At 39.1% G+C, this 27,193-nt stretch overlaps 2 protein-coding genes and 1 pseudogene across 2 annotated transcripts in view; all 3 read left to right on the plus strand.

Moving 5' to 3' along the window:
* The window catches only part of COL4A5 (collagen type IV alpha 5 chain), a 236,696-nt gene extending 234,203 nt beyond the window's left edge, over positions 1-2,493 (plus strand). The window contains exons 50-51 of the mRNA XM_062183543.1: positions 211-383; positions 1,197-2,493. Coding sequence (XP_062039527.1) covers positions 211-383; positions 1,197-1,278 — 255 coding nt within the window. The 3' untranslated portion in view covers positions 1,279-2,493. The remainder of the gene's footprint in view (positions 1-210; positions 384-1,196) is intronic.
* Positions 1,378-13,092, plus strand: LOC133752594 (RNA transcription, translation and transport factor protein-like; annotated as a pseudogene).
* Positions 13,093-13,944: 852 nt separating this feature from the next.
* On the plus strand, positions 13,945-16,716 carry LOC133752595 (meiosis-specific coiled-coil domain-containing protein MEIOC-like). The gene has a single exon (XM_062183038.1). The coding sequence runs from the start codon at positions 13,945-13,947 to the stop codon at positions 16,714-16,716; it is 2,772 nt and encodes a 923-aa protein (XP_062039022.1).
* Positions 16,717-27,193: the final 10,477 nt, after the last annotated feature.

Here is a 27,193-nt window from a genome sequence, read left to right on the forward strand (position 1 = left end):
GCTTTCCTAGGCACATTAGCAGGGAGCTGGATCAAACTGGTGCCCATATGTGATACCAGCATTGTAGGCAGCAGCTTAACCTGTTACCACTGGTCTTTGTCCCTTCACTGGCTGTGAATTTTTTTAGCAAGCTTAGCATATATCTTTGAAGATTCTCTAAGTTATTGTGACATATGAGTATCATGGCATATTTTTCTTTGTCATTTCTAGCATACAAGTGCTGGGGCAGAGGGCTCAGGTCAAGCTCTGGCATCCCCTGGTTCCTGCTTGGAGGAGTTTCGATCAGCTCCCTTCATTGAATGTCACGGGCGGGGTACCTGTAACTACTATGCCAACTCCTACAGTTTTTGGCTGGCAACTGTAGATGTGTCAGACATGTTCAGGTAAGGTGCTTGTTCCTTTTGATAGCTTCCTTCAGAGATGGTGGGGAAGAGAGGGAGAGTTCTTAGATGGCTTATCCCCAACAAATGTTAGGAACTTACTGGTCTGTATTCTTTATTATGGCTTGTTCTCATCTATGTGACTCAGGTCAGAAAAACAGATTTCACTAACATAGGGTAAGTATGTCTGAGATGCCTTGATACTAATTCTTCACTAACAGGTAGAGACAAGCAAGCCTTATGTGACTTGTATGGTAAGAAATCAGCTGCTCTTCTTCTAGACTTAAGGTCAGCCAGGGACTGAAACTGTAGTCTGTGTTTTCTCCTTCAGTCCATTTATCTACCTTCCCAGTATATTTTCAAAAGCTCTCTTCTCTGTTTGGATGAGTAAGAACACATATAATACATCTACCCCAGGATATTTCAATCTATTGAATTTCTTTCAGTTTAAATTTATTTTTATTTGCTGCTTCTCTCGACTTATCATTTCTGGATATTGTTATTGTCTGTATCATGTATTCATTATTAGTTGCACAGATCTCTTTCATTCTATGAGTATTAGAAAAAAGGTTTCAGAGGTAGAGAGGGAGGCACGAGGATGTAAAGATAATAGTGATGGAGAGAACAGTTATAAACTACCTATGACCCAGTTATGGCTCTAAGGCCATACCAGTCACTGTGTTCGAGTACACTTCTCAAAAATAAACCATTATGTCTACCTCCCACAAAGAGAACGTCTGACTATGAATTTGAACCCATAATAGAGTTGAAATACCAGGGAAGGTGAATCTGATTGTCTTCTTTCTCGTTTCCCAGTAAACCTCAATCAGAAACACTGAAAGCTGGAGACTTGAGGACACGTATTAGCCGGTGTCAAGTGTGCATGAAGAGGACATAACATTTTGAAGAATTCCTTGTGTGTTTTTAAATGTGACATATATATATATATATATACACATATGCATATATATATATATATATATATAAAATTCCCAGAATGCAATGTCTCACTCTCCCCAACCTTACCACTGCTGCCACCAATGGTGCTACTATATATGACCAAGAGAGCATGCTGACTAGTAACCACGAAGATTCAGACGTACCTCAGCAATGTGCCAGAGCAAGTTTTTCTGTGAAAGAAATAAGAAAATGGATTTACCTTTTGGGTCTAGAATGACTTTTTCTGAGGATTACAAGATGAAGAATATATGGTTTGCCCACTTATTAAAATGGCACATTAGAAAGTCAACGCCGAGAAGAATCACACATAGTAAAATAAAAGACTTCAGTTCGGGGGAAGAATTATTCTTCATGGTGCTACTAATCCTACTGTATCCCAAGTGTTTAATATAAAAGTGTTAAGTTGATTTCACTCTGTAAGTAAAGAATGTGTATATTGTGTAAACAGTTTTTAGCTCAAAATGTTTGAGTCATTTAGATGCGACCTGGCATGATTCACTCTTTACAGAAAATGTAAGAAAGCCTAGAATACAGATGGAAAGATGTTATATCCGTGTTTCTCAAAGTGAGAGAATTTATACTCTTACATCATTACTACTGAGAGTAAATTTATTTTGAATTTTATCCCCCAAAGTTCTCGCTTCCCTTTTTTAAAAAAAGCATATACATATACATACACATACCAAATTATAATACCTAAGAGTAATTCCTTTTTTACTGTATTCTGCAAGATACTCTTGTTTTTGCTCATCCCTGACTGGGCAAAGTTCTCCCCCACAATTTTGAGAAACAAAAGTACACACAAAAATTAATGATTCTTATACTGGTGCTTCTTATGTAAGAATTATTCTCCTGTGGTATCTGCTTGTATGAGAACTGGGGAGACAACACTCTGTTAGTCTTGTCTCTTCGATTACAAAATGTCAACTGATGTTTCTTACTCTTTTTTTATTTTAAACATTTTATTATAAATAGCTATAGGATGCCTTCCTTAGCAATCATCTTCTCACTTAATGTTTTTTAACCCACCAATATAAATTTAATTAAAGATATATATCATAAGCATGGTTTGTTGTGTGTCTCTTCAGCCTACATTTAAGAAACCTGCTCGTTTATAGATAAATTACACATCTACACGTGAACAAGTCATCTTTCTCAGAGAATCGGTTTCTGTAAACTTTAATCACTTTGAGAGATGACAGCAAAATATAGTAGATATAAACTTTTTTTCCGAGTAAGAAAGCTATCTCTTAGAGGGTATTTTTGAGATAATAAATTTCTTCACAACATTTTGTTGATGACTGAGGAAGTAGAACTAGTTTCTATTTGGGGAAGAATTTGTTAACATTTAAAGCAGATTAGTGTGCTGATATTCTTAATTATTGAGATGAACACGTCACTCTCCAAAATAGTTGAAGACTTGCTAAAAACCTCTAAAAGATTTTCTGTTGCAGCTAAAATGTTAGACAATGAAAATAATTTTGAGAATTTTTTGTTCTAATATGAACCCATGCAAAAATCTAAAAGTTTGGAGCCAATAGTGGTAAAATTTAGGATATAAGCAATAGTAACTAATGATTTTGTTTATTTTGGCTAGCCAATTAAAAATTATAGCTCTATTGTTCCATTTAGTCCCATACATGAAAAGAGAGCAGTGGGTCACTGTAACTGAAAACACACATATTACATCTTACATGTTTTCCTACATGCTTTATATTCAAAGGTTGCTGCTTGAGTTGCATTGTAAACACTAATGATTTTGCCCTTTGTGGTTTACCCTCTTTGTATATAGCTGAATGTAAACCTTGGCTCAAAAATAACTTCCTTTTATTACTTTATAAATTATTGCATGTTAATGGATTTATGTGGGTTTTTTATATAACTTTTTTTAAAGATTTATATTTATTTGAAAGGCAGAGTTACAGAGAGGCAGAGGCAGAGAGAGAGAGAGGTCTTCCATCCACTGGTTCACTCCGCAAATGGCCGCAATGGTTGGAGCTGGGCTGATCTGAAGCCAGGAGCCAGGAGCTTCCTCCAGGTCTCCCACAAGGGCACAGGGACCCAAGGACTTGGGCCATCTTCTACTGCCTTCCCAGGCCATAGCAGAGAGCTAGATCGTAAGTGGAGCAGCTGGGACTCGAACCAGTGCCCATATGGGATGCTGGCACTGCAGGAGGCAGCTTCACCCACTATGCCACAGCACTGGCTCCTTTGTGTTTTTTAAATCCCCTAAGATTCCCCAACCCTGGTTTGCTCTTTGAAGTACACACACCTAATTCCATTGCAGGACCTTAATGTTTGTGGACCTCCTTTGCCACCAATTACCCAAAGATTATTTCGGTCCAGCTACTCTCATAGTTACCTTTTGTGAGTTTTGCAGTCATACACAAATAATGATTTTCCCACATAAGCAGGCAACGAATGAGCTGTTCATTTAATCATATAGGTTGATTACCAAATGATTTAGTGTAACAAATGTGGTTTTTTTTAAAACTTTTATTTAATGAATATAAATTTCCAAAGTACAGCTTATGGATTACAATGGCTTCCCCCCCCACACAAAATTCCCTCCCACCCACAATCCTCTCCTTTCCCGCTCCCTCTCCCCTTCCATTCACATCAAGATTCATCTTCAATTCTCTTTATATACAGAAGATCAGTTTAGTATATATTAAGTAAAGATTTCAACAGTTTGCCCCCACATAGTAACACAAAGTGAAAAATGCTGTTGGAGTATTAGTTATAGCATTAAATCACAATGTACAGCACATTAAGGACAGAGATCCTACATGATATTTTTTAAAGATTAATTTTCTATGCAATGTCCAATTTAAAACCAAGGTTTTTTTTTTCATTTTCAATTATTTTTATATACAGAAGATCACTTCAGTATATAGTAAGTAAGGATTTCATCAGTTTGCACCCACACAGAAACACAAAGTGTAAAAATACTGTTTCAGTACTAGTTATAGCATTACTTCACATTGGACAACACATTAAGGACAGATCCCACATGAGACGAAAGTACACAATGACTCCTGTTGTTGATTTAACAATTTGACCAAATGTGGTTTTAAAAGATGAATCAGGGAGATTACTGACGCCATAAACAAGAGTGTTAAATTGTTAAATCAACATCAGGAGTCACTGTGTACTTACGTCCCATGTGGGATCTGTCCTTAATAGGTTGTCCAAGGTGAAGTAATGATATAGCTAGTACTGAAACAGTATTTTTACACTTTGTGGTTATGTGTGGGTGCAAACTGATGAAATCTTTACTTACTATATACTGAAGCGATCTTCTGTATATAAAGATAATTGAAAATGAAAAAAAGAACCTTGGTGTTAAATTGGAAATTACATAGAAAATTAATCTTTTAAAAAATATATCATGCAGGATCTCTGTCATTAATGTGCTGTACACTGTTATTTAATGCTATAACTAGTACTCCAACAGTATTTTTCCACTTTGTGTTGCTATGTGAGGGCAAACTGTTGAAATCTTTATATATACTAAACTGATTTTCTGTATATAAAGAGAATTGAAAATGAATCGATGTGAATGGAAGGGGAGAGCGAGTGGGAAAGGGGAGGGTTGCAGGTGGGAGGGAAGTTATGGGGGGGAAGCCATTGTAATCCATAAGCTGTACTTTGGAAATTTATATTCACTAAATAAAAAAAACAAACAAAACAAAATAAATATGGATGTTTAAAATTTAAAAAAAATGAATCTTTCATGATTCAACTTGTAAAGGACTAAATCCTAATGGCCTATAGCTATGTGGAAAAAGTGGTTCACGATCTCCACCTTTTAAAATAAATAAAAGAGGTAAGTAGCTAGGTCAGTAGATGATGGATGGATGGATGGACGGACAGACATATATGTTATATAGGAAACTCTATGTTCCTATTGTTTTTCTGTCTCGTTGGCTTGGTCTGCAGTCTAATGCTATGTTGGTGTCACACTGATAACTTCCAGTAGAGGTTTTATTTGACATCATGTGTTTGTACAGTGTTTTTTCCCATCCAGACAGATTTGAAGAACACTTCATATATTTTTTATGCCAGCGGGATTCTCTGCTCCAGCATGGTTAATTGAAAACTCACTGGTCATGCCAAGCCATCTAAAGTTTATTCAGAAGTTAATCACAAGAGGGCACTATTGCCTATAAAAATGAATCAGCATGTGTAAAAGTTTGTTGAGTTAAGGGTAGGTTACTCAAAAGTCCTACCTCTAGATTCCATGATTTAAGTTGCATGTACTGTTCCAGGTTCATAAAAATTGATAGCAAATATTCCACGAGTTGGGCCAGTTCCCAATGTCGGCATCCCTTGTGAAGAGACAAACTTGCTGTCAAAGATTCTCTTCTTAAGAGCCTGATTAGGAGTTGGCTGGGGTAGCACCCCTCATGGCTCTCAACACAGAAGCAGAGAAAAATCACTTTTGTTTGGTGAGGACTTCAATTGGCTTCTTTGACAGAAAAGCTTGATTCTATGCTGGACTGTACAAACACCTTCATCCTGAGGCAGCTCCAAGTTAAACTGAATAATATTGCGAAAGCATATGTTTTCATTTTATAGCAGTATAGAGTATATTCAGGATGCCAGGAAGGTTTGTTTTGTAAAAACACTCATAAGTTGGGCCATGGAAGGGATTTAATCCAGAGGGTCTATCTATTGAGTTCATCGGATGTTTAATAGCTATAAGGTACCATGAAAGATGGCAATCCAAAATCAACTCAACCAGAAAGATAGGCAGTTGTCATGTTATACACGTATACTCTGAAGAATCATGCTATCCTATCTTTAACTACCAAACCTGATTAACTGTATGCCAAATTAGGACAGATCGTGGGACTTTTTGCCAGAAGTAGCCATCTGGATGAAGCCAGATCAGTAACCTGTTTCCCAATACATCAACAGTCTAAAATCACATTTATATTACCTTCATTCGTTATTTCTCTGAGTGGACAACACCTGACCCCACAAGAGAGCAATTGCTGACATCATAACAATTTGTGCCAGAAATCTTTGCTTCCCTCTCCAGATTCATACTGCAGCCTTCATTCTGTTTTCAGCTCCAGAGGGTATCTGAGCCCTCTGGCTTCTGGTTGGGTTAATCAATGTGATGCCCCAGCAGGAGAGCACAGGGAAAGACAAGAGTGGGGGTAGGGTATTTGTTTTCATGACTTCTTTGTAGCGTTGCCTCCAGGTTGGCTTGTGCCCCTCAGTTGAATGTTGCTATTCCTTTCTGGATGATCTGTTCTTAATTATCTCCCCTTCTGATTACAGCAACCTCTTTCTTCTCATCCCGTTGGGTCTAGGTATAGTAAAAAGTCTTATGTTGTAGACCTGGATTCCTGAATTTCCTTTTGTGGTTCCCTTACAAACCACTTGTATCTTTCTAATTAAACTCTCCTCAGATGATTCTAATCTAAGGATGTTGTCTGTTTGCTGTTGATGGCCTGATGAGCACACAACTGCTTTTCATTTCCAAAATCTAGGGGAGGTGCTTTATTCTATAGGTGGAAAATTAGGGGGAATTAATAAAATTGACATGCGTGATTAAACATCTTCCACTTGCAATTTTGGACTAGACTAGCAAACATATGATTTAGCACCACTTAATTAAGACTTAGTTCAATAAGCTGTATTGGAAGCTATCTTACAAAGTTCTTAGGGTGAAATGAGGCAAAATGTATTCATTATGCTTCTAAATTACTTAGCTTTTCCCAAATGTGGTCCTATTAGATCTCTAAAGAATGCACTTTGACTTTCTCTAGGGGGTCATTTGGCTTGCTCCATCCTACTCCAAATGAAGCATTTCTGTTGCCTCATTGGCAGGCTAGAGTCTAACTACTGATAACTGATATCTGAAAGCTCCAGAAAGAAAATTCCTAGCAGTGCTTCCACTAGAGGGGTCTGCCAAGCTAGGTATACGTGCCTGCAGCCAGTGAAAAGCCCTGAAGTGTTACTAGCTGGGACATAGGCAGTTTAGTAGTGGTTTTCTACCTTCAAGCACATCTGTGAAAGGTAAGGCCACAGTAGTTCAGATCTGATTCCCATCCGTTCAACAACGATACCAGAGTGAATGCTCACACTAGGGAATGTGGAAGGCATACAGATTGTAAAGCCAAAACCAGTCTAAGACAACTTGCTAATTTCAACAGGGCCACCTGGCATCTACCAAGATGTGAACATGCTTTCTTCTCATATAAAATAGTTTTCCAATTGATTTCTTCAAGGCCATTAAAGTACTTGCTGTTGCCCGTATATCATTAGCTACAATGGTAAACTCGCATGTCCAATCTTCTTGTGTTTCTTTGACACAATAATTTGACCCTTACTTGGCCTCTGAGAAAGGCTACCTTTAATGCCTCAGTAGCTCTAAGAGTAGCATCTTGTGTAGTTGTCATTAAAATGTCATTCTTGACATGTTTCATCTTAGCCTCAACATAGTAAGGATTAGCTCCAATTTACAGTCACAGAGCTGAGTCTTGGAATGGTTAACTGACTCTCTCTAGGTCACAGGATAAGTTACTAAGTTCTTTCCACTCAAAATCTAGCCATTATCTTAGTGGGGAACAGGACTGGAAATGGGAGAGAGAGGAGGAGGGGTGGGAGAGTGGGTGGGAGGGCAGGTATGGTGGGAAGAATCACTATATATCACTATATTCCTAAAGTTGTACTTGTGAAGTGCATGAAGTTTGTATTCCTTAAATAAAAGGTTTCTTTGGGGGAAAAATCTAGCCATTATCATGTAGTCATAAAGATATTTCTATCAGAAAAAAAAGACTCAGAATACTGTGTGCTAGAGACTCATAGAGCCTGCACATTTTGGAAATCTTGGTTCCGAGTTAAAATTGGATGCTTTTCCTAGCACCATTGCAGCACCAGAGACCCTTTGAAATCAGCCCTTGGACACGGGGGACTTGTAGTGAATTCACCATACGTTAGGATATTCTTGTCTGTCTGAATTGCGCTTCTGTAGCTAAAGAAACCCTTTTGGATCTGACCTGGCACCCACCCCGTGTGAGCTTCTTTCGAGCTCTTGAATCCAAATTCTGCTCTACAAAGTCTGCAGCCTGACTGATGTCCAAGTAAGGACCAGTTACATAAGTGTGAGACCACCAAGATAATATCTATGTATCGTCTCTTACAGACAGCGCAGAGAGTGCTCCGAGGAGGGGGAAATTCCTTTAGTTCCAACAGAAAAGTTCATTAATATTTTAGTTACTATACCAAAATGCACACAGAGGCAACTTGAGTTTGCTAACCATAACCTCCATTGGTCATATTTCACATGCAATAGTTTTCCTTATTTGGCTCCGTTCAGCAGAAATTTAGGCTGGGAATCAAATGAAGAGACATCAAGCCAAGTGGGCTAAGCAGTATGTAGCTGTTTATCTGATTAGAGAGGCAGAAAAGGTTAAAGAAAAGTTGGAAAACATCTAGGCTAAAATAGTGTCCTGCTTGGCTCAAAGTAGTCAGAAAATAAAAAGTGTGCCCTTGGGGTTACTGACTTAAAGTATGTCCTCAACTCCACTATGTACATTCAGATGTGACAGCTGTTGCCCACCTTAAGGACAGTGGCAACACAAGAATCTCCCCCCCACGCCGTGGAGTGTAACGTGCTAACAGCCTTAAGCCATCTTCACAGACTCATCTTCTACTCTGGGAAACCTGCATTTTCTCCTATTCTCCCTGAGCAAGCAGAAGCAGCCGTGCGGTTTCAAAATGTGCTGAGGTTTTTCTCCTTGCAGCTCTGTTTTCATTTCATCTATTGTTTTTAAGATTTATTTATTTCTATGAAAGGTAGAGTTACAGAGAAGCAGAGAGAGAGAGTCTTCCATCTGCTGGCTCACTCCCCAGATGGCCTCAACAGCCGGAGCTTCACCGATCTGAAGCCAGAAGCCAGGAGTTTCTTCTGAGTCTCCCACGCGGCTGCAGGAGCCCAAACACCTGGGCCATCCTCCACTTCTTTCCCAGGCCATAGCAGAGAGCTGGATTGAAAGTGGAGCAGCCGCGGCTCAATAGGCTAATCCTCCGCCTTCAGCGCCAGCACACTGGGTTCTAGTCCCATTCAGGGCGCCGGATTCTGTCCCTGTTGCCCCTCTTCCAGGCCAGCTCTCTGCTATGGCCCGGGAGTGCAGTGGAGGATGGCCCAAGTCCTTGCGCCCTGCACCCCATGGGAGAACAGGAGAAGCACCTGGCTCCTGGCTTCGGATCAGCGAGATGTGCCCGCCGCAGCGCCATTGGAGGGTGAACCAACGGCAGAAAGAAGACCTTTCTCTCTGTCTCTCTCTCTCACTGTCCACTCTGCCTGTCAAAAAAAAAAAAGAAAAGAAAAGAAAGTGGAGCAGCTGGGACTCGAACCGGCGCTCATCTGGGACGTCAACACTGCAGGCAGTGGCTTTTACCCACTGCACCACAGCGCCAGACCCCACTTCATCTATTTTGAAAATTTACTTATGGCCTTGTCTAAATACTGATGGAGTTTGTGCTCACAAAAGGCCTCCATAGCCCTGGCAGCTCATGACAAGAGCCTGGGATGATCACTGATGCCATAAACAGGAGTGTTAGTTGTTAAATTAACAACAGGAGTCACTGTGCACTTACTCGCCATGTAGGACCTCTCCTTGATGAGTTGTACTATGAGAATTAACAGTAAAACTAGTATTCAAACAGTACTTTATATTTTGTGTGTCTCTGTGTGTAAACTGTTGAAATCTTTACTTAGTATAGAGTTGATATTCTGTACATAACGTTAATTGAAAATGGATCTTAATGAAAAATGGGATGGGAGAAGGAGTAGGAGGTGGGACAGGAGTGGGAGTGGAGGATGGTTATGGGGGGGGGGAGAATCGCTATATTAAAAGCTTCAAAAAAAAAAAAAGAAAATCTGTGGGGCTGGTGCTGTGGCATAGTTGGTAAAGCTGCCACCTACAGCACCGATTCAAGTCTCGGCTGCTCCACTTCCAATCCACCTCTCTGCTATGGCCTGGGAAAGCAGTAGAATATGGTCCAAGTCCTTGGGCCCCTGTACCCCTGTGGGAGACCCGTTAGAAGCTCCTGGCTCCTGGCTTCGGATCGGCACAGCTCTGGCCATTGTGGCCATCTGGGGAATTTTGAACCAGTGGATAGAAGACCTCTCTCTCTCTCTCTATGCCTCTGCCTCTTTGTAACTCTGCCTTCAAATAAATAAATAAATCAAAAAAAATAAAATAAAATCTGTTACTAGGTGCATAGTTACTCCTGATTCTTATGTCTTCTTGATAAAATGATCCCTGTGTCATTATGATAATTGTAATAAGGTGAAGGATATGTTAATTCATTGCTCTGAGGGCTACATTGATAGAAATATAGTCCTCTAGCTTTCTTTGATACATTTTTCCCATTATTTTACTTTTAACCTTTTATTTTCTATTAGAAGTGCATTTCTTGAGGGTATACTGAGATCTTAGTGTTTTATGTAACCTGACAGTCTGTTTTTTTTTTTTAACAGACTGCATTTAACATGGTTATTGTTATGGTTAAGTTTAAACCTGTCCTCTTGTTATTGGTTTTGTATTTGTTCCATTTATACTTTGTTCACTTTTGGTGCTCTGTTTTGGATTAATTGAATATTATTTTCTACTTCCGTTCTGTGTCATTTGTGGCACAGTAATGATAACATTTTGGTTGGAAAATTCGGTGGCTTATTTACCATAAAGGCACACATTTTAACTTATCACAGTCTGTATTTAAGTCACATAATACTACTGTATGTAAAAGGAGTCTTCAGAAAGTTCATGGAAATGCATATTTTTGACACATCTGTGCGTGGACTCCCATATTTTGCACATCAAGATAAACTTATCTTTTAATTCCACTTTCCACAGACTATTTGGAGTACATTTGTATGCTCTAAATGTGTTACAATAGCATACATTCCCCTCTCCCGGTTTGGGGCAGGCGTTTAGCCTAGCAGTTACAATGTGTGTGTCTCACATTGGAGTGGCTGTGTTTGATATACAGCTCTGGCTCTGGCTCCTGACTCCAGCTTCCTGCTAAGGCAGACTCTGGGAGGCAGTAGTGATGGCTCAAGTCATTGGGGTGCTGCCACCCCCGTGGATTGAGTTCCTGGCTTCCACACTTTTTGGTCCCAGCCCAATCCCAGCCACCAAAGTCATTTGAGGGATAAACCAGAGGATTGAAGATTTTCTCTCTCTCTCTCTTTTTTCTCTCACTTTCTCTCTGTATTACTCATGTGTCTGTGTCTGCCTCTCAAATAATTTTTTAAAAATTCTCCCCCTTGAGTATCTCCACATGCTGTACTTTTTAAATAATCCACACTATGTTATTATTTTTGTTTAAATAGTATATTCTCTTTTTACGAGACATAACACACCATAAAATGCACTCTTAAAGGGTACGATATAATGGTTTTTAGTATATTCACAAAATTGTTGAATTATCATCATTATCGAATTCCAGAACATTTTCATCAAAAGGAACCCCATGCCGTGTGCAGTCAGTCCGTATTTTCTCTACTCCTTCCTACCCCTAGCCCTGCGCGACTACTAATGTACTTTCTGTCTGCAGACTTGCCTGTTCCGATATTTCACATAAACAAAATGATACGGTATAGGGCCTTTTGTGCCTGGCTTCTTTTTACCGAATGTGTTCAAAGCTCATCCATGCTGTAGCGTGTGCCAGTACTCCATTCTTTTTATTTTTTAAAGATTGTTTAGTTTACTTGAAAGGCAGAGTTACAGAGTGGGAGAGACAGGGAGACAGATCTTCCATCCACTGGTTCATTCCCCAAATGACTGCAACAGCCAGGGCTGGACCAGGCTGAAGCCAGGAGCCTGGAACTCCCTCTGGGTCTCCCACGTGGATGGCAAGGGCCCAAGTACTTGGGCCATCTGCTGCTGCTTTCCCCAGTGCATTAGCCGGGAGCTGGATTGGAACCCTGCTGGCTTTAACTACAAAGATGAAAGGGAATTTAGAAACTTTGTTATTTGGCTTGAAGATAAGAAAGTCAAGCACTAGAAGAATGAAGACAGGAAATTTAAGAAACATCCCTGTGACCTGCCCAAGTTCTTTGAAATGTATCTTAGAGATGTTAACTGTCCTGTCAAGACTCAAGATTGACAGGAAGCAACTGACAGCCTTCTTGGTTTAGCTGTTAGACTTGAATATGGAGATAATGCTGAAAAATACTAGAGCTTAGTACCTGATAATTCAAAAAAGCTGACAATGCAACTAAAAATGCAGAGCCACTGATCTGTTTGGGTGTAAATAATCCTGATTTCAAGGCTGGTGTAATGGATTTGGCTTTCTTCAGAGTCAATCTCATGTCAGACATGACGACCACCTGCTAATGCTTACAGCAATTGGCAATTCGCATTCTGGGTCAGGAGCACCTGGCACTTGATGCAGTTGCTAAAGCAAATCAAACAAAAGAGGGCTTTCCTGTTGCTATAGACAAACATATTCTTGTATCCTTGGTTTTGACATGGGGGATGCTCAGATTCTGTGATTGCTGAATATAGAAGAGCCGAGAGAGATACAGACAAAAACTAATGAAACCACAGTTGCTGTGCAAGCAATTAATGCTGACCCAAAGACAGACCACAGAATGGGGAATGTGGCAGGTGAACACTGGAGTTCAGCTTCTCCCCTCCTGACTACTTGGGAAGCAATTACACTTCTGGCATGTGTACAGAAATCAAATGTCACATTTTTAGTAGGAATCCCAGGAAAGTGACTTTCTTCTAAAGATTTACCACCACTTTTTTTTTCTTTAATAAAGTTTGAGAAAGTGGGAAAAAAGTGTAATGTTATCTGTGGATTTTTCATAGATGCACATTGTCAAGTTAAGGAAATTCTCTTGTGTTCCCAGCTGTCCAGTGGTTTCACCTTGAAACAATGTTGGGGCCGGTGCTGTGGCATAGCTGGTAAATCCGCCGCCTGCAGTGCCAGTGTCCCATATGGGCACCGGTTTGAGTCCTGGCTGCTCCACTTCCGATCCAGCTCTCTGCTATGGCCTGGGAAATCAGTGGAAGATGGCCCAAGTCCTTGGACCCCTGCACCATGTAAGAGACTTGGAAGAAGCTCCTGGCTCCTGACTTTGGATCAGCCTGGCTCTGGCCATCAAGGCCACTTGGGGAGTGAACCAGGAAATGGAAGATTTCTCTCTCTCTCTCTCTCAAATAAATAAAATATTTTTGAAAAGAAATATTTTTAATAATTTAGTCTGTATTTTATATCTATGCAGAGTTTCTCCTTCCTGTCACTTTTTGTTGTGCATATCCTTCTAAAAATTTGCTGTTACATATAGTGTATCTAATTGATTTTCATATAATTCTTCCTAATATTTTCTTTTTTAAAAAAAGACTCACTTAGGCGGGTCGCGAGCCTGTGGTCGGCTATGTAACGGCCTCTCCCTGGGCCTCCCTCCCCGCGGCGGGCCCCCCACCCTCAGACCGGCTCCAGGCAGCGCCCGGGGCGGCGGCGGCGGCGGCAGCGGGGCGCGGGTCGAGGGAGCCGGGCCTCGACGCCCCCCCTCAGCCCCCTACCCCAGGAGCTGCACCTCGTCCAGGAGGGGCTGGGGAGCCCCATGGAGGTGAGAGACGGGGAGACCTGCCCGCCCCGGCTCCCCGCCGGCCTGAGGGAGGGACCTGATAGTGAAGACAATGTAGACCTAAGGCAGACCTACACTCCACTTTCCTCAACAGAATATTCAAATTCTGTAGATTCTTCACTTTTCTATGCACCGTGGTCTACTTATGGAGATGATATTAAGCAATCTTCTAATTCTCAGATCAATGTAAAGAACAGGATTCAAACTGAAAGAAATGACTATGGCAGTGAAACAGACTTATATGGACTTGTGTCCAACATTTTGGAAGAACAAGATAAATCACAGCCATATTTTGCTGAAGGGACCTGCTCCTCCAACTTAAAGTCAGTTTGGCCAATGAACACAAGCAGATTTGCAGATCACCATGACCTCTTAACAGAAACCAAAAGGCCAATAGATACAGCCATCTCTCAGCAAGCTTTTTATAGTGGTGAATCTGTGTCAGCAGTGGAGAAGCAGTATCTGCATAATAGCAATCTCACACCACAACAAAAAATAGATGAACTTTATCATGGATTTACTGGTTTAGACCTTGAAGAACAATGGATGTACCCATCACGAAGTGATCATTCTAACTGTTACAATATCCAGACAAATGATACAGCTAAGACAACATTCCAGGAATATCCATTTATCAAAAACTGTTTTACACCACAGACTGGTCTGTCTGATATCATGAAAGAATCAGTTGTTGATACTTACCCTTATGGAAGAGAAAAAATACGTGCTAAAGGTCTTGAAGCACCATTACAGCAAAAAAGAGCAGAGATGTTTCTTTCCCAATTTAACAGATATAATGAAAATGCAGATTATTGTAGATACCCAGAATATGCTCATCCTAATAAGGCTAAACTTAATCAGTGTTCAAATTTTAGTGTCCAAGATAGTACAAAATTAGCCAATAGCAATACACCTGAAACACCAAATGTAGAAGCAGACACGTACACAAAGTTATTTCAGGTTAAACCAGCAAATCAGAAAAAAATGGAGGAGACAATACCTGACCAACAGAATTTCACATTTCCAAAAACTACACCACACCTGACAGAAAAACAGTTTGCAAAAGAAGCAGCATTTGCTGCCGATTTTGGCTTAAAACCAGAATATGTACTAAAACCTCACACAGCTTGTCCAACTAATGATTTTGCAAATGTCACAGAAAAGCAACAGTTTGCTAAACCTGATCCCCCAAATTCTGAGTATTTTAAATCAGTGAATTTATTATCAAACTCAGCAGCATCTTCAGGAGGTATCAACTTAAACAGACCAACATGGATGAATGTTCAAACAAAAAACAACACTCCTATTCCTTATCGAAATCAAGGTAACTTGATGAAATTAAATAGTCATTTAAATGCAGCTTCAAAGGGTTCTAACCATTCTTCAGATTTCCCCCAACTATCATCCACAAATTTAACCCCAAATAGCAATTTATTTCAGAAATATTGCCAAGAAAATCCCTCAGCATTTTCCAGTTTTGATCTCAGTTACAATGGTGCAGAAAGAATCCAATCTGTCAATCATATGGAAGGACTGACAAAAACTGGAGAAGAAAATCTCTTTGAATCGGTTACTGATAAAAAAATAAAGCAGCCAAATGGATTTTGTGATAGCTATTCAGCTCAGCAGTATGGGATCATTGAAAATGTAAACAAACATAATTTTCAAGCCAAGCCCCAGAGTGGACATTATGATCCTGAGGAAGGTCCAAAGCATTTAGATGGCTTATCTCAAAACACGTATCAAGATCTGCTGGAGTCACAGGGTCATTTTAATAGCCACAGACAAGGAAGTGGAGATAGCAATATTAATAGCCGTGTGGGTCGCACACAGGCATCATGCTTTTCTAATAATTATATGATGGGAGACTTAAGGCATAATCAGTGTTTTCAACAACTTGGTTCAAATGGGTTTCCCCTAAGAGCTACTCACCCATTTGGCCATTCAGTTGTTCCACTGTTGGATTCCTATGATTTGTTTTCTTATGATGACTTAAGCCATTTATACCCTTATTTTAATGATATGATGTATGGTGATAATTCCTTTTCTGGTTTCGTACCAACTTTTGGATTTCAAAGACCAATTAAAACCCGTAGTGGACCAGCCAGTGAACTTCATGTTCGTCTAGAAGAATGCTATGAACAATGGAGAGCATTAGAAAAGGAGAGGAAAAAGACTGAATTAGCCCTTGCCAAGAATTATCCAGGAAAAAAAGTATCCAGCACTAACAATACTCCAATTCCAAGGCTGACCTCTAACCCATCTAGAGTTGATCGCTTAATTGTGGATGAACTTCGAGAACAAGCCAGAGTTGTGACTTTGCTAGGCAAAATGGAACGTCTCCGAAGCTCTCCTCTTCATGCTAATATCTCTACTGCTCTTGATAGACACTTGGAATCCATTCACATTGTACAGTCACGTCGAAAGGATGAAATTGTTAATGCATCAAATTGGCAAAGGCAGGGAGTTCCTAGATGCCAAGATGACAGAGATGTTTTTGCCCTTGCTTCAGCAATTAAAGAGATGTGTGTGGCAACGAGGAAAGCACGCACTACTCTGTGGTGTGCACTGCAAATGACTTTGCCCAAAACAGCCAGTACAGCTGGTCAAGCAGACATGGAAAAGGCTTTGCAAGATATCATAAACTGCGAAGATAAAATCCATGAAAGTATAAGTAGTAGCAATCCAATGAGCCAGCGAGGTGAAACAAACATTAAGGAAATGCCAGCACAAAGAAGAAAAAGCTGATAAGTTAATGTATCAAGACATGCTAAAAAAATTTTAATGAACTTGTCAAACTTTCAGTACATTAATTTTTCTTCCCGATTTGAAGTTAATATCTTAATGAAGTCTAACTTCTATTTTAAAATCTTCTTTTTGGAATGAATCAGATAGAGTTTAAAGTGAACTCAAAGGTAAAAGTTGACTACTCAAGAGTTCTGAGTAGTCAAAGATAACAAGTTTGCTTAAGTATATTAGTATTTCCTAACAGCTAAAATATAGTTTAAACCCATTCTGCAGTGCAGGTAAATGCAAATATGAAATTCTAGGAGATAAGTTTCATTTAGTTCTGTTTTAGTAAGTATTAATTCCAAATAATGAATCTAAGTGACTGTAACCCAATTATGGCTACAGTCTAGTAACCAAGACAAGTTTTGATTGTGATATAAAAGTGTTTTCCTTACAAAACTGGATAATACCTAGGGAACAAAGGAAAACAAAAATAAACCCAATATTCATGTAAAAATTTAAAATACTACCATATTTATAAATTTGAAATCTTAGTGCCTAAGTATATGGAGGGAAATGCATCTGATTCTCCTAAATTAGTGATAAAAGTGCCAGTGTAAAAACCATGCAAGTTACTGAATATAAAACCTGTTCAAATCATTTGTGTATATTATTTAAAATTTAATTATACTATCAATTAATAATTCCAATTTTAAAGTATTTAAATTGAATCAAAACAAAACAGTTCCTTTATCTGGATCTTTTAGACTTGATGCAAAGTAACTAGAATAATGACTATTGTTTTAATACCCTTAGTTTCCTGCCTTTTATGAGGGTATCACGAAGTTCTAAAATGTATTTTTTAAGGTTAATCTTTAACTAGTTTAGTTTGCAATTGGTTAGTATATTTGTGTAGTTGTGTTCATTAGTTTACTTCTGTATTTTTTTTTTAAAAAGAACTCTTAAAAGCTTGGCTTTTTCTGTTTCTCATGACTTACTATCTTTGTATGGAACCTGAGTAATTTATTCATTAACATGAAATGTTGGTATTATGTGACTCAGAAGATCTTGGGTTTTAAACATTTCTAGCATGAGTTAAACTAAAATATAATGTACTGATGAAATTTAATTGCTCCACGGCAATGAATTGCCCATCACTGATCATCACATAGCCGTACAAACCCCAGCTCCTGCAGAGTGGTGAATTTCTTCAACCAGCCTTTCGTATCTTGGAGTATGAGCTAGTCTGTTATAAACTGCTTACGTTTGTACAACTTCACTTCTCTTGTGTTAATGGTGTGTGCTCCCTTTCCCTCCTCCTTCCCTTTAGTCCTTCACTTCCAATTTTGTGGAATGATATTTTAGGAGTAATGGATTTATAAAGAAGATAAAGACAAAAGACTGAATATCCTTGCTTACACTTTGCATATACAGACTGGATTTTTTTAAAATAGCCATTTCCCCAAAGGAATGTGTCTTGCTTATTACTGACATTTGGTATGTTTCATTCATTGGAATATTTCTTATTTTCTACATGTTTCAGAAACCTGTGAGAAACAGGATTTGATAAACATTTTGAAGGCAAGAAAAATCCAATTGTTCTATGAGAGTCATGACCTTCTGGTGTAGAAAAGTTGCCTCTGGAAAATTTAACAAGTTTCATTTTCTCTAGTATGGCTAAAAACTGAATAAAAGGTGTTAATAGAGTTAATTTGTTTTGGTATGTGATCACAAAACAATTCTGAAACACTGTTTTTACCACTAAAACTTAAATTGTGAGATAGGTTTTAAATGTGTAATATGCAACTGATGAGCTTTTCTTGAACTGTTAGAATTTTTTTGAAGTAGAATTTTTTTCATGTTTAATTTGTATTTGTAAAAAAATAAAAATAGAAAACAAAAACAAAAAAGTCCCGAAATCCAAATAACAAAAAACCAGAGCAAAACTGTTGTGCCTTCTCTTTGATTCCAGTCTTGACAATTGTTTAAACAAAAATAAATTAAAAAAAAATTCTAGATTTGTTTTTACCAGGTTAAGAGTATGTGGGAAATTGTAGAATCCCCTTATCATCACCTTGTTTGTTTGTCATCTGTTAACATTTGTTATGCCTTATTCTAAAATTGAGTCTCAAACTGGAATGCCTTTGAGGACAGATATTTCTATAGAGGTCCTTTGACCTAAATAGTTCTGCATTTGTATTAAGTTTTATTTTGATATCTAACCGGATTCCTAATCATAGCCCATAAGAAGGAATGTGACTTTAATATTGGACTTCACTGATATACTCGAGTGTCTGCAATTTTTTTTTCCTTTAAATCATAGCCATATGGCAAATTTTCTATTTTGTTAAGGTTCTCTTTTATTGATGGGCATGCAGTGGGTATTTCTTGGAAATGGCCAAATTTTTATTAAAATATTTCTGGAAGAAAATTTAATCTGGTAATATAAAAAAAAAAAAGACTCACTTATGGGGCTGGTGCTTTGGTGTAGTAGGTTAAGCTTCCACCTGCAGTGCCAGCATCCCATATGGGCACCGGTTCGAGTCCTGGCCGCTCCACTTCTGATCTAGCTCTCTTCTATGGCCTGGGAGGGCAGCTGAGGATGGCCCAGGTCCTTGGGCCCCTGCACCCACGTGGGAGACCCAGAAGAAGCTCCTGGCTCCTGGCTTCGGATGAACCCAGCTTTGGCCATTGTTGCAGCCATCTGGGGAGTGAGCCAGCGGATGGAAGACATCTCTCTGCCTCTGCCTCTCTGTAACTCTCACTTTCAAATAAATAAATAAATCAAAAAGAGATTTATTTACTTAATAAATAAATCTTTTAAAAGATTATTTACTACTTGAAAGGCAGAATTACAGAGAGAGGGAGAGACAGAGAGAAAGACCTTCCATCCACTGGTTCACCACCCAAATGGCCGCAGCATCTCTCATATGGGACGCCAGCATTGCAGGCAGTTGCTTAATCCACTGCAGAACAAAGCTACTCCCTAATATTCTTGTGTAGACATTTTTATTTCTCTAGTGTAGGTAGTGATGTTCCTTCTTGCATTTCTGACCTTAATAATTTTAGCTTTCTATTTTTCCTTAGTCTTTGTAGCTAAATATTTTTCAATCTTGTTAATTTTGTTTTCAAAGAACCAGTTTCTGATTTTGTAATTTTTTTCATCTTTTCTACTCTCCATGTCATAGATTTTACTCTAGTACTTCTGTTTGTTTTGGTTTTATATGTTCATCATTTTTTAGTTTAGATGGAAATTTAGATTATTGATTTGAGGTCATTCTTTTTTAATATGCATATTCTGCATTTAGATGTGTATATATTATAATTATTATATCATCTTTAATCTTTAAAATTAATCTTATAAAATGTCCTTTATCATCACTAGTAGCAATTCAGTCCTAAATGTCTATTTGTTTAATATTAGTGTAGACACTACAACTCCAATTTTGTTACTGTTAATGATATATTTTTTTCTTATCCCTTTATTTTCAATCTATGTGTGTCTTTTTGAAAATGTATTTATTTGAAAGGCAGAGCAACAGAGAGAGAGGGAAAGACAGAGACCTTCCATCCACTGGCTCACTCCTCAAATGACCACAATAACCAGGGCTAGTCTAGGACGAAGCCAGCAGCCAGGAACTCCATACTCACCTCATACATGGATGACAGGGCCCAAGCACTTTGGCCATCTTCCACTGCCTTCCAGGTGGAAGCTGGATTGGAAATGGATCAGCTAGTACTTGAACCCTCATTCTCATCTGGGATGCTGGCATCACAAGTGATGGCTTCACCTGCTGTACCACAATGTCTGTCCCACATGTCTTTGACTTTTACGTGTGTCTTTTCTTGGAAACACATACCTGGATAATGCTTTACATATTTATATATGTTCTGCTAATCTCTTTTGATTGGATTGGTCAATCCACTCTCATTTCATACAGGTATTGAATTGTGGGATTTATGATGAAGATTCCACTGCTTGTTTTGTGTACATGTTACATATTTTTATTCGTTTGTTCCTCCATTACTTCTTTCTTTTGTGTTAAAAAGCATTTTCATGCCCTTGTCATTCCTTTTATTATATATTTTGGAGTTAATTTCCAGTTGTTTGCCCTATGGATTATCATTAACAAATTATAATAGTCTAGCATCTTAATTTCATAGTACACAAAAGCATTACCTCTTATAGCTCCATTATTTTCCTTCTCATTTGTGCTGGTATTGTATTACAATTACATCTCTATTAATTGTATGCCCACCAAAACAGATTCATAATTACCATTTTATGTAACTGTCTTGTAAGTTAGGAGAAAAAAAGAGTGAGTACTTTTTGTAGGGCAGTCTGCTGCCGCTGGATTCTCTCAGGGACTGTTGGGTGATTTCTGAATTTCTCCTCCATTGTTAAACAATAATTCTGCTAGATTAGGACACTTGGTTGACAGTGTTTTCCTTCATGCAGCACTTTGAATATGACCTTGATAGTTCTGATGAGAAATTCACTGATAATGTTACGAAGCAACACTTGTGCATGATGAGTTACTTCTAGATGGTTTTCAAGATTCTTTGTCACTGGATTTTGATAGTTTAATTATCATGTGTGCTATAAAGCTATCTTTGAGTTATTCCTACATAGAATTAATTGAGCTTCCTGGATGTATAGATTAATGTAGTTCATCAAACTTGGGTAGTTTATGTCCATTATTTTTTGATTATTGTTTATTCCTCTTTCCTTTTCCTTTCCTGCTGATATTCCCATTATATGACTGTTGGTATGCTTGGTGGTGCCCAGTATTTCTCAGATGCTCTGATCATATTTTTTCCCATTTTTGATCTTTCTGTTCCTCAAACCATATAATTTCAGTTGACCTATATTCAAACTTGCTGATTCTTTCTTTTTCCAGCTGAAATCTATAATTGAGCTCTACTGGTGAAATTTTCATTTCAGTGTTTTTAACTCCAGATTTTTTTATTATAATTTCTGTCTCTGTATTTGAAATTCTCTATTTGATGAGGAAACTTCTCATACTTTCCTTTAATTCTCTAGACACGATTCTTTTGTTCTTTAATTGTATTTTACTATAGTTGATTTGAAGTCTTTGCTAGTCATTCTAAGTTCCAGGCTTCCTTAGAGACTGTCTGTTGATTGTTTCTCTTCTTTGTAGTGCATACCATTCTTTCTTGCTTCTTTATCTATTCACAATTATTTCATTGAAAGCTGGATATTAAAAATAATATCCTGTGGCCACCTTGGAAATCAGACTCCTCCCAGCTCCAGCTCCAGCTATTTATTACCTATTGTTTCTTTAATGGTGTTTCTGTTCTAATTTTTTAGATTTATTTATTTATTTGAAAGTCAGAGTTATACAAAGACAGAAAGGGAGAGAGAGAGAGAGAGATCTTCCATCTGCTGGTTCACTCTTCAGTTGGCCGCAAATGTCGAAGCTGGGCCAATCCAAAGACAGGCGCCAGGAGCTTCTTCCAGGTCTCCCACATGGGTACAGGGCCCCAAAGACTTGGGCCATCTTCTACTGCCTTCCCAGACCATAGCAGAGAGCTGGATAGGAAGTGGAGCAGCCGAGTCTTGAACCAGCGCCCATATGGGGTGCCGGCACTGCAGGCAGTGGCTTTACCATAGCGCCAGCCCCACTATACTAATTTTGTAAAATAGATATTCTTTGCCATATGTGACACAAAATTGTTTTCTCAGTTAAATTAATGTCCAACTAATTATTTTACAAGTATTTCCTGGGGCCAGCGCTGTGGTGTAGCAGGTAAAGCCGCCGCCTGCAGTGTCAGCATCCCATGCGAGCACTGGTTCTAGTTCTGGCTGCTCCACTTCCGATCCGGCTCTCTGCTATGGCCTGGAAAAGTAGTTCAAGATGGCCCAAGTCCTTGGGCTCCTGCACCCACATGGGAGACCTGGAAGAAGCTCCTGGCTCCTGGCTTCGGATCGGCACAGTTCTGGCCATTGCGGCCAACTGGGGAGTGAATCAGCTGATGGAAGACCTCTCTGTCTTCCTCCTTCTCTCTCTGTGTAACTCTGACCTTCAAATAAAATAAATCTTTAAAAAAAAAAACCAGATATTCCCTTAAATACCTAGAACCAAAAAATCTCCCAGTCATTGCTGGCTGGTTCTATGTGCTCATGAGTGTACACCACCAACGTTTAGCCAGGAAGTTTACAACTTTGTCTTAGGCTTCATTCTCAAGTCTTTTGTGAACATGCGCAGATCCCTGAGCATGCTTACATCACTATAGGTGTGTTTCTTCTTCTAGATTATCAAACTATTTTAGAACTTCTCAAAGCTTCCTATTAGCATCTCACCCACTAGATTTTCCTTTTCAGATTGTTGGTTAGCCTATTGCTTTTTCAACTGTTATCTACCACTTCAGACAGCTGCAATATTAAACAATTGGCATTGGTTGTTTTCAACAAATGTTCCCAAGGAAAATTTGTTTCCACTAGTGGAGCTCTGTGCCAAGCTAAATAAAGGTTGTAATGGGTGTTCTCTGGGAATGAGTCTTTGAAGGAGGTTCAACTCCTTTCTACTTCCCGCCAGTGGCTTCCAGGTGGTTTTCCCTATGATTGAGTTTTTTCAGCTAGTACATATCTGGGTAGAAGGAGATGGAAGTAGAACAAGTTAAAACACCAAGAAGAGGGCCTGGCGCTCTGACATAGCGGGTAAAGCCACTGCCTGCAGTGCCGGCATCCCATGTGGGTGCCACTTCGAGTCCTGGCTGCTCCACTTCTGACCCAGCTCTCTGCTATGGCCTGGGAAAGCAGAAGAAGATGGCCCAAGTCCTTAGGCCCCTGCACCCACTTGGGAGACCTGGAAGAAGCTCCTGACTCCTGGGTTTGGATTGGTGCAACTCCAGCTATTGTGGCCATCTGGGGAGTGAACCAGCGGCTGGAAGACCTCTCTCTCTGCCTCTCCCTCTCTCTCTGTGTAACTCTGACTTTCAAATAAATAAATAAATCTTAAAAACTAAAAAACTACCAAGAAGCTTACTGCTTTTACAGAAATCCAGCCATTTTTATTGAATAGGCACTGCCTAGGATGCTACAAGATTTTGGTTAATATTTTTAGACTTCTAAAAGTGTTGATCCTGGGGCCAAGTTCATGACCTGGCTGCTCCACTTCCAATCCAGCTCTCTGCTATGGCCTAGGAAAGCAGTAGAAGATGGCCCAAGTCCTTGGGCCCCTGCACCCGCGTAAGAGACCTGGAAGATGCTCCTGGCTCCTGGCTCCTGGCTTTGGATAGGCCCAGCTCCGGCCATTGTGCCCATCTGGGAATGAAGCAGCAGATGAAAGACTCTCTCTCTCTCTCTCTCTCTCTCTGCCTCTCTGTAACTTTGCCTTTCAAATAAATAAATAATTTTTTAAAAAAAAAAAGTTGATCCTGATCATTTTCCTTAGTGGTCTTCTGGCTTTTATGAATAAAAGACTTGGGGGAAACTTACAGCATCATTCCCACTAATATTCCTCTTTAAATCTCAGAAAGTAATAAACAAAGTGGTTTACTTGTGTACTCACATAGTTTCCATTCTCAGCGCTCTCCATCCCTTTGTGTAGATCTGTGTTTCTGTGTTGCTATGCATGAGGGCACACCTTCCAATATTCCTTGTAGTGCACTTTGCGGGTGATGAATCCATTCAGCTTTATATATCTGAAAAACAATCTTTATTTCACCTCCAATTTTAAAACATCTTTTCACCGGTTTTGCAACTCTAGTGAACAGGTTTTTTTTTTTAATGCTATCCATATTTTAAAGATGTTTTTCCAGTGTCTTCTCATTTGCACAATTTCTGGTGAGAAAGCTGCTGTCACATCTAACTTTGTTCCTCCATACAACCTGGGATCATGGTGTGTCCTGGTGTGATTTTATTCATGATTCTTGTATTTGGCATGCATTTAGTCTGTCAGACATGTGGACTTACAGCATTCAACAAATCTGTTGATAAACTTCACTCGTTATTTCTTAAAATATTTTCCCATCTTTCCTGTGTGGATTCCTTTCATATACATTATGCCATTTGCTGTTTTCCCACGTTTCGTGGATGCTCTCTTGATTTTTCACTTCTATTTTTCTTTTTCTGTTTCATACTAAATTACTGCTTTGACCTCAAGTTGACTATGTTTTCTTCTTTGCTGTCTAATTTTCTGTCAATTCCAGCCAGTATACATATTATATCAGATATTGCAGGTTTCAAGTGTAACAGTTCCATATGTATCATTTTTATATCTTCCCCACCTCTACTTAATTATTTAATGTATGGAATATAGTTATAACAGCTGTAACTGTACACAATTCCATTATCTGTGTCATTTCTGGAAAGGTTTACCTAGATTTTTCTTTTCACTATTGCTCCTAATTTTGTTTGTTTGCGTGTCTAGTAATTTTCTATTGAGTGCCAGATGTTGTGATTTTGTCCTGTTGGATGAATGATATTCTTGTAATTTTGTGATTGTTAGCTTAATTTTGGAACATAGTTAAATTTCTTGAAAATTGTTTCCTCTATGTCTTGCTTGTAAGATTTTTAAAATAAGTCTGGAGCAGTGCTCAGTCTAGGATTAACTTTTTCTCATTACTGGTGCGAGTCCCTTCTTTGTACTTGTAGCCCATGCATCTTGAGGTTTTCCATTCTGCCTGGTGGCATCATATGCTATTTCTTAATCTGTGTGATTGTCAAGCACTGTTACTTCTAATGCAATCAGGTGGTCCTTATTCTTCACTCAGATAATTTACTCAGATGCATGGGGTGATCAGTGCTCTACTGCAGGTGCACGTGTGGGTGTGTGTGTTTGTGTGTGTGTGTAGATACCTCTCCTCCCTGATACTCCCTTCCATGGAGCCTAGCCATCCTGGCCTCTGCACCCTGAGCTCCACCCCCTCAATTCCAAAAGTCTTCTTGGGCTCCCCTACTGTTCCATGGCCTGAAACTGCTGTCTATGCAGTAAGCCAAAGCAATTGTAAGGCTCAACCAGTTTGTGTCTCATCTCTCAGGGATCTCTGTCTCTTATTGTCTGACCTCAAGTATCTTGAACATCCTTGTTCTATATTTTAGGATCATTCAAGTGGGAAGGTAAATGTGGTCTATCTTGGACAAGAGTAGAAGTCTTCCTAAAGCTTTTTTATTTCTCATTACTTGCAGTCACTTGGTGACAGCTCAGGATATGTATTCACTAAACCGTAGATTTAAATTATTCTATGGAATTTTGCTTACTATGCGGCACATTGAACTTTCAATGTAGGGCCATCAAGTATGTTTCTTATGGTATATTTATATTTGTATTAAGATGATCTAGTCTTTTGTCTCAGTTCTGAGTAATTGGAGTTTTCACTTAAGCTATTTTTATCATTAATTCGAGCAGGATAAGATTTTAGTTAATTTTAAGTAGGTAAAATCTGAATTTACTAAGAGAAATATTGTGTCAGGTGTAATGAAGAGATTTATTAGTAAAGATGTGGATTGTCAAAACAGAGAGAAGGAAAAATCTTTCAAGTCTTATATGGCAGGCCTGGCCCTGTGGCATAGCGGGTAAAGCCACCTCCTGCAGTGCCGGCATCCCATATGGGCGCCGGTTCAAGACCTAGCTGCTCCACTTCTGATCTAGCTCCCTGCTATGGCCTGGGAAAGCAGTGGAAGATGGCTTAAGTCCTTGGGCCCCTACCCCCACATGGGAGACCTGGAGGAAGCTCCTGGCTCCTGGCTTCAGATCAGCACAACTCCAGCCATAGCTGCAATCTGGGGAGTAAACAATCGGATGGAAGACCTCTCTCTCTCTCTCTCTCTCTCTCTCTGCCTCTGCCTCTCTGTAACTCTGCCTTTCAAACAAAAACTAAATAAATCTTAAATAAAAAATCCTATATGGGAAACTTTCATTTTCCATGGACTATCCTGGCTCATCATGTCTAAACTAGGAAGTCTTTTCAATAATTCCATCCGATTGCCCTAGTGGACATTTTATCAGGACTTTAATAGTTATGAAAGGTGACTGAAGTAAATTCTGCAAGGTGGAGGAGTGGCTAAACGAGAAATAGTCGAAAGGCTGGTAGGGTCTGGTCTATACAATATTTAAGACTCCTTGTAGCTCTAAACCCAATTACAGACTATCAAGTCTACACAAAGAGTCAACTATCACATTCTAAAGTGTTAAGGAACCAAACCACGCTCTGATAATACATCATGACCTAGTGTTATTGTCACTCCCCACAAAAAGACAAAAAATTGCTTGAGTATCTATATCTTAGATGGGAGAAATTTACCATAAGTAATATAATAGAGTTAGCTTTAATTCTAAGTATTAAGCACCACCAACAACAATTCTTGTCTTCCTGGAATAAGCATAATCTTTATATAAAGAGGGGAAAAACATAAAAAAGCCAGATCAGTCAGATAGTTCCTAAGCTGCTTCCAAGACGTTAAAACAAAACAGTAATAACAAATTCTGAACAGGGATATACTTTAAATGGCCGGCATACATTTAGTTCC

Source organism: Lepus europaeus, chromosome X, assembly GCF_033115175.1.
Source record: "Lepus europaeus isolate LE1 chromosome X, mLepTim1.pri, whole genome shotgun sequence".
NCBI classification, from domain to species: Eukaryota; Metazoa; Chordata; class Mammalia; order Lagomorpha; family Leporidae; genus Lepus; species Lepus europaeus.